The sequence below is a fragment of the Cryptomeria japonica genome, chromosome 9 (assembly GCF_030272615.1).
Source record: "Cryptomeria japonica chromosome 9, Sugi_1.0, whole genome shotgun sequence".
NCBI classification, from domain to species: Eukaryota; Viridiplantae; Streptophyta; class Pinopsida; order Cupressales; family Cupressaceae; genus Cryptomeria; species Cryptomeria japonica.
The window spans coordinates 595,014,714-595,024,420 of NC_081413.1; the positions used below are offsets into that span (position 1 = coordinate 595,014,714).

Below are 9,707 nucleotides of genomic sequence, written 5' to 3' on the forward strand. Positions count from 1 at the left end.
CCCTAATCAATGGAAACAATTAGTGTATAAATTCAAGTTATAGTTTAGCTACAAAAACAGAAAAACTTGTGGTGAGTTAAGTACTTTTATTCATGTGCCTAAGATCAAAACATCTAGTTTGTTTCTTTCAAGCATTTTGTTTATATGCAAAAGCCCCAAAAGTTATTTGCGCATAATTCACAATCTGGTTTTCTTGTTTTAGATTTTAGGAATATATTAAATCAGGGAGTTTCCCCTATTAATTTGAAGAGAGGATTTTCCCACACACTATTCCATTTTGAATTGTCACAAAAGTAAAAAATTAAAATACTGATAGTTTTTGGCACCCAGCATGAGGCCTAAGTTGCTCAAAGTTATCATTTCATGATAAATAACCATCCAATCTCTTCAAACTCTTGTTTTAAATCCTTATCTAAATTAGTCTGAGCAAGAACAAGAAGACATTTGAATAATTTTTGGAAACTCAATTGGGGAATGAGATACAAGAACTTGAGTTTGTAAGGAGAAAATCTTACTACGATCCATTGAAATCATTTCATCCTGGCTGATAAACTATACACTAAATCACAAAGTAAGGAAAGAATTCCTAATCCTATTTTCCAAACATCTCCTCAAGCACATACAAGGAAAGGTTTGTCTTCACCAACGATTCGAGAACTTATTAAGGTTTTTATTGGAAATCCATATCCAAATAAAGAACCATTTCAAACAATGGGTGATACACTCTTGACGATGATCCTAATGATCCACCTCTTTTTCCATTGTCATGGAGAGTCAATATCAATTCCTTGGAACTCGCACCTAATTATAATCTTCCACAAGGGTCAAAGATAAACTTTATGAAATTTCATGGTGATGGCATATAACATCTCAACGAGCATATCTCAACATTCACCACAACCTATGGTTCACCCAGGTTTCCCACGAGTCAATTTTTTTGTTGAAACCCTAATTAGAGTAGCAATGGGTTCTCTCCATCATCTCACTGCAGGATGCACCACAAATTAGGAAATTATGAGGGTCAATTTTTATCACGCTTCAAACTAGCTGAAGACGGTCACTTTATTTTTGCCTACATTAAAAATGCAAAGAAGGATAACAATGAGCCCATGAGGGAGTTTGTTGAATAGTTCAACTAACTTGTTGGAAGAATTGGTAATTCTTTAAAGCATTCTCCACAAATCCTTTTGAGCTGCTTCATCAATCCCCTTCGTTTAAAATTGTTCTTTATTAAAACTTGTGAAATTAATGAACTTGAAAAAGCCCAAGCATGAGTGGTCAAGTTGGAGGAGGATATGATCATTACCAGAAAAATAAGAAAGAACACCATTAGGCTCATGATCCCAAGTCTTACCACCCCTCTCTTACAAGTGGTAACCAATGTGACTAACATGAGGAGGCAATTTCAAAAGCATTAGTCTAACTTAACACTATTAAGGGAATCTTATAAGGTACAACAAAAATGATTGTTTAAAATTAGCTATTCCACCTGAAAGGTTTTCCTTGGTGGCACCTTATGATGACAACACAATAACAATTGCTTTTTCATGAGACTAGCAACCATGATACTCAACATTGTCTAGACGTGCATCACGTGATGCAGCTTTTGGCAACTTCCATATCAAGTTATCAAAGGTCTTTGGGTAACCTTCAACATCATTATGATGAACCTGATGGTGACTCTATAATAGGAATTTTTTGACATAAACTAGTCTAGAAAGGCATATACTTAAATAATTTTGTATGTTCATGAAATCAACTAGTTGTAAAAGAGCAAGGATTTGAAGAAAGAAAAATACATGAAAGAGCATTCACAGAAGAAATCATCTTTGGTATTTGTTGATGTGTCTTCTGTACACGACCAAACACAAAATAAAATACCTAAAGGTACACTATCCTCTCTTGAACAAAGTTTCCCGACTGCTGAAGATCCGCCGAAGGATCAATCGGAGTAACTCCAAGGTTCTGATATGTAGGTTCTCTACGTGTGGATAAGCTCTTTGCAGTACGATGTGATTTTGCTGGAATCACAAGGGGACTTACTTTCGATGACCTGAACGTTTGATTTGCTTTGGATATTACTGGAATGTGGGTCTTTATTGATCCTTGATTTTGAAAAAAGGAAAAAGGAACAGGGTTGGAATGGGATCTATTTCTAACACTAAGAACGTAAGAGCAATGAATGACCTTTGATGAAATTCTAACTAAGTCTTGCTTTGACATCCTAGGATCATCTCCACAAGATTAGTGTGATCTTCTGAGGAAAGCTTTATGATATTTAGATTACCACTACAAGCATGGACACCGTCAAGTTGATGCATCTCAATGAAGAAGCAATAATTGAAGTTAAGCTTAAGTTGAATGATTCCAGTTGACTACGCAAGGCAAGTTTGCAATCAACAAACCGCTAGTAGTATGGATATACGAATTTCACCATTGATCATTCAAATTTCTTCCATTCACCTAATAACATGAAATCAAATTTGAGAAGTATAGAGACCATGCAAATTGTTGAATCAACCCATAGAATTCACCATTTCTTCAATGAAGTTTACAAGTCTTTGCAACAATATCTTGGCAACAATCTTTGCCTTCTCTTTCTACTCTACTCTAACTATTTCCTACTCTCTAACTATTCACTATTCTCTAACTATTAACTATTAACCTTTACAAATAAGGAGGCAGGGCTTTATATAGAGAACCTTTACAAACAGACGGCTCTGATTGTCTTAGAATCAATGGCTAGGATTACAAGATAGAAACCCTAATTAGGGTTTGTTACAACAAACTTCCTCTAGCCAATGAGAAAATTACATTCCAAGAGTGAGGACCAATAGGAAGCATGGGTAGGTACACCGAAGTTTGTGCCGCCTCCGATAGATTAGATACATTGAATTTGGTCCTGCTAAGGTGGACCAATCCGACCGGAGGAATGATGACTGGGATGCCACCTTGCCTAATGCTTGTGACTTGGTTGATCCTCCTCTGTCTTTGATATGATGAATGAGGTACTTCCTTTGCTTGACCAGGCTTCCCTATTGTCAAGTCTTCCTTCTCCAGTAGCATATCTCGCCCTAAAGTGCTGGCAAAGCCTTTCTTTGTCATCTTGTGGTAGAATGAGGTCTTGAGGCTAACTTGAACTCCTTGAACACCCCTAGTCTTCCAACGCTTCAAAGCACCTTGAGTCCTCCCTTTTTGCATGTGGAACGTCCTTGATGATGATGGACTGGAAGAGGTCGTCCTTGCCCTGGCCTGGTCTTCTTCCATCTGCAAAACCAACCAAAAGGTGATTAAGGACACATAATGAATCCATTCTAACATAGCATTTTCTACCTTAAATCATCAACAAGAAGACATCAAAATGAAGCTTGCTCAAAATCCTCTCCAGGGACTGGCCCTATTAGAATTTCGCTTAGGACCCTTTGGAAGGGTCAGGAGCGAATTTTGACAAAGTTGCTCAATCAGACCTCATTTTCAACATTACTTCACCAAGATCAAGTCATTCACCTCCAAAATTGCCAAGGAATAGGTTTTGCTCAAGGACCTAGGCAAAATATTAGACCACTTAGGAATTTTGCTCTGGACCCTTTGGAAGGGTCAAGAGCGAAATTTGCATTTTAGGACAAATTCTATCATGTCTCTACTCCAAAATGCCTTCCAAGGCAAGTATACGCTATCCTTCTCCTCACCAAAGCCTAGGAATCCATGTCTTTATCTCAATCAAGAGCAAATTAGGTGAAATTGAGAATTTCGCTCTGGACCCTTTGGAAGGGTCAGGAGCAAAATTCTTGACTTGCTTGTTTTCCTTCACCAAGGTCTATCCCTTTCACTCTCTATACTTGGACTCTCATCTTTGGATCCCTCTCCCATGCATGCAACAGTTATTTGACCCTCAAAATGGCTAGAAAGGAGAATTTTGCTAAGAATCAAGGCCAGGGACATGACCTATTTAGGATTTCGCCCTAGACCCTTTGGAAGGGTCAGGAGCGAAATCCTTGTCCTAGCTCAAAATCTTCATTTTTGGTGGCCAAAATCCATCCAAGGGCAATCCTAGGGGCATCTCCCAACTTCTCTCACCTTGGTCTAGGCTTGGCTTGGCAAAAATTTTAAAAGATAGAATAGGTTTTAGGATTTTTGCTCTGGACCCTTTGGAAGGGTCAGGAGCAAAATCCTTGCCCTTGAGCTTATTCCTTCATTCTTCCATTTCAATTCACCTCAAAGGCCAAGAAAACGTTATTCCATTCCTATCTAGGCCATAAAAACCAAAAATTTGATTTGATTTGCAAGGGAAATAGGTTATCTTAGGAATTTCGCTCTAGACCCTTTGGAAGGGTCAAGAGCAAAATCCTAGTTTTTGCTCAATTCCTTCAAATTTCTTGATCACTAGCAACTCAAAGTCATTCCTAAGGACATATCCAATCCTATCTCACCTTGACCCACACTTGACTTGGCACAAAACTGGGAGAAAAGAGTGGTTTTGTGGAATTTCGCTCTGGACCCTTTGGAAGGGTCAGGAGCGAAATTCCTACTTCTAGGCTTGACTCTTCATCTCTTCAACTCCAATCTTCTCTGGAAGGCAAAAATACATCACTCTCCACCCAAGGAACAAGGTTTGTAGCCTAAGCAAGGGAGCAAATGAGGTTTATAATGAATTTCGCTCTGGACCCTTTGGAAGGGTCAGGAGCGAATTTCATCCTTTAGGCAAAATCTTCATCTTCCAATGCTTTCAACCACCTCTCAAGGCAAGAACACATCAATCCACCTTCCAACATGCCTTAGAAACCAACACTTGGCCAAAACTAGGAAGGAAATGAGAGTTATGGGAATTTTTGCTCTGGACCCTTTGGAAGGGTCAGGAACGAAATCCTCATTCTTGGTTGATTTTCCACTTCATTTATCCAATTCTCTCTCAAACTTGATCAATTTCAAGGTCCTTTCATCATAATCAAGGCAATCCACCATCAAACTAGCTCCAAACAAGGCTAACCTAGGGCCTAAGGCAAAAAAGAAGGTCAAATGGAGGATTTCGCTTTGGACCCTTTGGAAGGGTCAAGAGCGAAATTCTCCTTCCAGGTTGATTTCCATCATTTCATCGCCTCAAACCTCCTCTTCAAGGCAAATATGCATCCAAGTCTTCCAAACCATGCCTTAGAAGTTCCAAACTTGGTCAAGTTGAAGAGCAAAATAGAGGAAATATGAATTTCGCTCTGGACCCTTTGGAAGGGTCAGGAGCGAAATCCATGTCTTAGGTCAAAATCTTCATTCCTCAATGCTTTCGATCACTTCCTGAGGCAAGAACATATCAATCTACCCCCACCATGTCCAAGGAACAAGGATGTTAGCCCAAACAAGGGAGAAAATAGTGTCTAGGGAGGATTTCACTTTGGACCCTTTGGAAGGGTCAGGAGCGAAATTCACATTTAGGCTCAAATCTTGACTTCATTTCTCACATCCAAACAAGTGTTTTGCCCTCAATAATGCCTAGGAATGAGTTAGTTCTAAGTTTGGGTCAAAGTAGAATGTCTTATGGAGAATTTCGCTCTAGACCCTTTGGAAGGGTCAAGAGCGAAATTGAAATTCGCTTTGGACCCTTTGGAAGGGTCAGGAGCGAAATTTGACATTTTGGTCTCTCCGTCAAGATTCATATATGGAATATAACATTTAAGTATAAGAAGGAAGAAAGATATAAGGTGGAAATACTTTAAGTTATATTCCATATATACTGTCAGGATGTTTGAGAGTGGTTTCGGACCTCCAGGAGTTATAATGCAAAATCTAGTTTTTGGAGGATTCTTCAATTTTCCAAACTTAGTCAAATTTCAAGATCAGGATGACATTCCAGACTTCATCACTCACCAATTTGACCTAACTCAGATCTTCAAAGATGATATTCACTCACCAAGCTTCATTGACCTCCTCAAACTCAAACAAGACACAATTAGCAACAAGAGCAAAACCTTGTCCTAAGGAAGACTTTCAAAGATGACCCTAACTCGGAGCATCCACTGACTCACCTTTAGCTAAAACAGAGCCTGCTCTCTTAGTGATTCCTCTGGCAACACTCAACATGCAAAGGCTAATAGACAAAACCCTAAAAGACCTAGAAACAAACTCCAGAAAGCAAAAAAGTAGGGGTCCCCATTTGCAATGGGGCGATGTGTGAATACGTCACAACAGTATCTTGTTTACAAGAGCCTATATTCATTCCTACAACAGCTAATTAGGATGTGTTTGATTTTCCATCCACCACACATGCCTTGCTTATTTTCCACAAAAAACAAGCTTCTTTATTAGAAGAAACTACATATAATTAGTTTGATGAAAAAGATAGTCTCCCAAGCTTTCATGCAGTAAAGCAATGACTCAACCATTTCAAGAAGTTACACGAGAAAATTGAAGAACCAAGAATTAAGCATTTGATAGTAGTCAATGAGGTGATCCCAAGTTTACATATACATGAACAAGGAAAATAGTCAATCAATGAAAATGGCAATTGTGAATTAATGATGAAGAGTGTGATTGCTTCCTCTCCCTTAGGACATATTCTTTGAAGTTGGTTGCACTAACAAAACTAAAGAGACCTAGGTTGTTCAAGGCTCACTGTTACGGGATGATGGCTGGCAAAGTTTGTCACTTGAAGAGGATGCTTTTCATCAACACATATGCTTTGATAATCATCTAATGCTTGAAGATTCAGAACTAGATGGGTTATCAAGCAAAGGTTCAACAAATGAAAATGCAAGTGTTGCAGGCAACCCATTGTCTTATGCAAAATCCTAGGCAAAAAAAAATATTAGGCCTTCCATGAGTTGTTAAAACAATGCAAGGCTTTCCACAAATCAAAAAACACATAGTGATACTGTTATGCATGTCTACAACTGTGCTGAGTTTTTAGCTCAGATAGGAACTTCTTCACATGTTCAATGTGAAAGTGCGGGGAAAAGTTTAATTCAAGATAGTCTATTCTGGATTCAGCTTTGAAGGACCAAAGTGATAGTCTTTTATATAGCTAAATAAATCTAATAAAGTGTAGGTAATAACTAATGACTTAGACTTATCTTTCATCTCGTCCTTAGAAGTGATAAGGACGCTTTTTGTAAATAAAGCTGATTTTTTGGAGATTAGATTTTTAGCTGAATTTGTATAATGATAGGAGCAAGATAGAATTTTAACATACAGATTGTCTTTCAAAGGAGCAAAAGACTAAGTTTTTCGAAGGACTGAAAAAATGTAACAACATAGTTCACGTTGTTAATTTCCCTGTGACTGTGAGTTGTATCAGTAACATACAAATTGTCTTTCAAGGAACAAATGACTAAGTTTTTCGAAAGAACTGAAAAACTGTAACAACATAGTTCACGTTGTTAATTTCCCTGTGACTGTGAGTTGTATCAGTTGTGGAGGTTTCCTTGTAAATTTTCCGAAGGAATGAAAAACAGGTTTCGAGGTATGATTATCTGTTCATGCTTCCACATTTGAAGTTTTCATTATTGTATGACTTTTGCAATCTTATTTAGCATTAGGACATAATCACCAGGTATTTTGAAAATTCTTCAAACGGATTATTTGTGACAGTGCAAAGTAACTCTTCTTGAAAGGCTTACTTCAATTAAAATTATCCTTTGCACAATACCACTTATCTCAATGAAGCCTGCTGGAACAAATCCTAATAGACCAAATTCAAATTGTTGTATTTCCTTACACAGAGGGCCGAACCTTATAGAAGATCAATCATAAAAACTGAGGCATAATTCTTGTCCATTTTGTACGGCACTCTGTTAAGTTTTCCCTTTAAGTTTAAAGTCGGCTAAGTTTGACTGAATCCTGCATACTGGAATAATTCTTACAAATACCTCCCAAGATGAGCATTTAATGAATTCTCCCCTATTAATTGTACCTTTCTTAAATTTGAAATACTAACCTGTGCAAATTCACCTTAGAATGATACTGTCTCCTGGAGGCCATGCTCTAGATGTAGAAGTGACTGCCATGATAATGACCTAAATTCAAGCCCTTTTGGAAATGTCCTTGCATTAGTGCAGCCATGACGATGTAACCTAACCCAAAGGAGGCATTAATTTAAGCTTCATATTGAATAACCCATGAACTAATAAGACAGATGAATGTCTGTTGTAAAAATAATAATGTTTTCTTTGTATTGTATTTTAAATTTTAATCGCTGATCAACTAGGAAGGCCAAGCATTTGACTTGACTCGGAGTACCTATTGAGTTTAAAAAGGCCTCAATATATTCAATAACTTGCCTTTTGCCATTTTGGCTCTACAGCTCAAAAGCCATCTTACTAGAAAAGCATTCGCCAGTTGCATTATCCTTGTGATTGAGTACTCTACCAATCATACATTCATTTAGAGCTGGAGGAACTTCTCTATAAAAATCAGATCATTGTTTACTAAAGTAATTTGAAATTCTGCTTCCGTCATTCTTAATGCATTCATTCATTCTTGTGAATATCTTCATGTGATGGGTGAAGATGTATACTTCCATCTGGGTCATCATGTTTTAATTACTTCTAAGACCTACAAGAAATTAAAAGTCAATAAAAGCAGTAAATACTAACCGCTGCCAAATACCCTTGAGATCAAAATCTGCAATCTGAAACAACTAGAGTGAAGTTTTAAATGAATGCCCATAACATGCCATGAAAACTATGTATTTTTCGCATTGCTTCAAGGTTTCAGTTCAATTAGTCAGCTATGAGAACGGCAACTTATCATACAGAAGAAGATTTTCGAACATGAAATCTGATGTCAAGAAATTGTGATTCTTGTCGTCTATGTTGATGATATTTTCTATCACACACTGTGGAGCCACTACATTGCAGCGAGTGTCATCAAATCTGTGTCTCCTACCGCATTGCTTAGGTGTAAATTCTTACAACATGGACATCGCATTTTCATGGGTTAGGTCAAGTATGTATGTCCATTGAATATTGAGATATTCTTTGAAATAGTAACGTGGCAAACAAAGAAAAAAATTGATAAATAAAAATAAGACAGAAATACCCACCTTGGCGGCAGTGAAGATCTCCTCAGACTTTTGAGTGGTATATTTCTTTTCAACAGAAACAGCCATCGCAATTACCCTGCTACATCTAGATTTACTGGTAGATGGACACTGTAAAATTGAGGTCGGTATTCTAATCTGGTTTTTAAGATTCCTACTTGACAAGCCAGACCATTCTCCATCGAAACAAGGAGGCCTCTGAGTAGCACTAGTAACTGCCATTGTTGATGCCATAGAATTAGATTGGGTTGGATTTGAAGAAAGAAAGATAAGCCCTTTACCCAGCTAGACTGAAGGACAGGACATATAAAATCTTATCCTCTGGTAGTATAGTAGAAGTACCACCACTGTGGAGTATACTTAAAAGTAGACATTAAGACGTTAATCCGGGTATTAGAAACGTTTGGAGAAAATGGATTTTTAGTGCCAAAACCTCTCTACCACTGAATGAAATGAATGTTTTTAATGACGTCTATTGGATCAAATAATTTATGGGATCTATCCATAGTCAACAAAATAGATAAGCATTGAAAGGCACATAAAAGAATCTTACAATAAATTAGGTAGTGTATTGTCTATTAAATATGAGGACCTAAATTCAAGAGTATATATTAATTAATTGGAATTCAAAATATACCATAATTTTTAATTTTAATTGATTAATAAATATTGTAAAATGTGT

The 9,707-nt window shown here is 37.3% G+C and overlaps 1 protein-coding gene across 1 annotated transcript in view; it reads right to left on the reverse strand.

Moving 5' to 3' along the window:
• The window catches only part of LOC131071515 (glutamate-1-semialdehyde 2,1-aminomutase, chloroplastic), a 29,284-nt gene extending 19,813 nt beyond the window's left edge, over nt 1-9,471 (reverse strand). Inside the window, exon 1 of the mRNA XM_058007407.2 lies at nt 9,029-9,471. Coding sequence (XP_057863390.2) covers nt 9,029-9,259 — 231 coding nt within the window. The 5' untranslated portion in view covers nt 9,260-9,471. The remainder of the gene's footprint in view (nt 1-9,028) is intronic.
• Nucleotides 9,472-9,707: the final 236 nt, after the last annotated feature.